At 46.9% G+C, this 1868-nt stretch overlaps 1 protein-coding gene across 1 annotated transcript in view; it reads left to right on the plus strand.

Moving 5' to 3' along the window:
- Nucleotides 1-825: 825 nt before the first annotated feature.
- Nucleotides 826-1868, plus strand: part of LOC102811116 (zinc finger protein 420-like) — a 5476-nt gene continuing 4433 nt past the window's right edge. Inside the window, exons 1-2 of the mRNA XM_006877997.1 lie at nt 826-834; nt 1029-1155. Of these exons, the coding sequence (XP_006878059.1) occupies nt 826-834; nt 1029-1155 (136 nt within the window). The remainder of the gene's footprint in view (nt 835-1028; nt 1156-1868) is intronic.

The raw sequence follows: 1868 nt of genomic DNA on the forward strand, positions 1-1868 counted from the left end.
GAAGGTGGAGCGCGGGAATGGTGAGTCCATGGGCGTCCTGGGATCAGCACTGCACCGCTGTCCTCAGGGTCGGCGGTTCAAGCCCACCAGCCGCTCCCAAGAAACCCGATGGAGGATCGATATGGGTGCGACCTACTCGGTGGCACATGGAAATATAAGGGTGTGATGAGTCCGAATTCACTGGAACGTGATGGGTTTGGCATCGTAGATAACTGAGGTGTCCGTCCTCTTCAGTGGGGAAATCTGGACGTGAATCCTTGTGAGGTCAGCTCTGATAGAACCTCTCATCCACGTGCATAGTAAAATGGCTGCTTGCCATGCTTTCGCTCTCCCTCCTGGACCCTCTCTTCTAACCAACTGGAGCTTCCTCTCTCCCTACCTGCAGGGCATCTTTAGTCAACCTATCACTTACCTCCACTAATCTCAATCTCGCCCTCCTCTTTGACTAGTATAAAAGTCCTTCCCCCAGCCATACTCTTTCTCTCTTTCCTCCCTACCTCCAATAAAGCCTTACACATGGGTGTTTGTGTTCTGACTCATTCCATCTCATAAGGTCAGTGCTGAAGGACTGCCTTTCTGCACTGTCTCTGAGTTGTTAGGGTCTCCCCTGCTCCACCTAGTGCTTCCTGATTGTGGAGGATCCCTCTGGTCTATGGAAGGAGATAGAATGGCTTATTCACAACAGGAATGTGATCTGATCATCTCTCTCATTTCTGGTGTATTTTATAATTGTTGTAGACCATACACAGAGAGGGATAGACTGCTGTCGTTCACAGTAAAATTTTGGAGAGTCTATTTCTGGGTGAGCGGAGTTTTTGTGACAAGATGCAGTCAGTGAGTTAGTGAATGTAGGCAGTGAAGGGAGGAAGCCAGTCGATGTTTTTTGAGCAGATCTCGCGAGAGCACAGAACCTGGTGTTATGTACCTGTGGATTCTAAGGGTCCCAGGAATGGCAGCCTCACCTTTTGTTTTAAGACATGTTGGCATAAGTGCAGCCTTGCTGACCGAGACTGTGTGGGATGTTTTAGGGTAAAGTGATCATAGAAGATGTGGCTGTGGTCTTCACGCACGAAGAGTGGGATTTGCTTGATCCTGCTCAGAGGAAACTCTACAGAGACGTGATGATGGAAACCTTGAGAAATCTGGCTTCAGTCGGTATGAATGGCATCTTTCTTTTTTTTTTTATTCCTTTAGTGACCAAAAATATTTTACTCATCAGCTGTGCTGGCTTATCTGGAATGAGCAATCGGAACGCCCTGTAAAATAAAAGGCATGGTCCCCTTCTATATAGAGCTCATGCATCCAGGATTCCCCTAATACAAAGCTCTGTGCACTGAACTCAGCTTTCATTTCTCTTGTGAATAAAATAAGCCTTGTTGTTGTTGTTGTTGTTAAGTGCAGTCGAGTCGGTTTCGACCCATAGCGACCCTGAACAAGGTTTCCGAGGCTGTAAATCTTTACGGAAGCAGATCGCCTCATCTTTCTCCCACGGAGCAGCTGGTCGTTTCGAACTGCAGACCTTGCGGTTCGCAGCCCAATTCGTAACCACTACGCTATCAGAACTCCTAAAAATAAGCCTTGGGCCTCTCTAAGTGCCATCAGCATAGCATGGACTTCAGGGGACACTTTCATGCACTGAGAGACTTGTTGTGTGGATGACTTTCTGAGAGTTTTATTGGGTTTCTGACAAGTTTGATGTCATGATTTTGATGTAAATGAAGTCACACCTGTCAATCTTCTGAGCTTCTAGAGAACAGAGCACTATCTCGGTGACAAGGAATCTTTCATTGGTCATCAAGATCTTCCTTGCGATGTACATTTCTCCATGAGCCCCATGTTGTTGTGAACTGCCATCACATCAGTTTCAA

Source organism: Chrysochloris asiatica, unplaced genomic scaffold (assembly GCF_000296735.1).
Source record: "Chrysochloris asiatica unplaced genomic scaffold, ChrAsi1.0 scaffold00816, whole genome shotgun sequence".
Taxonomy (NCBI): Eukaryota; Metazoa; Chordata; class Mammalia; order Afrosoricida; family Chrysochloridae; genus Chrysochloris; species Chrysochloris asiatica.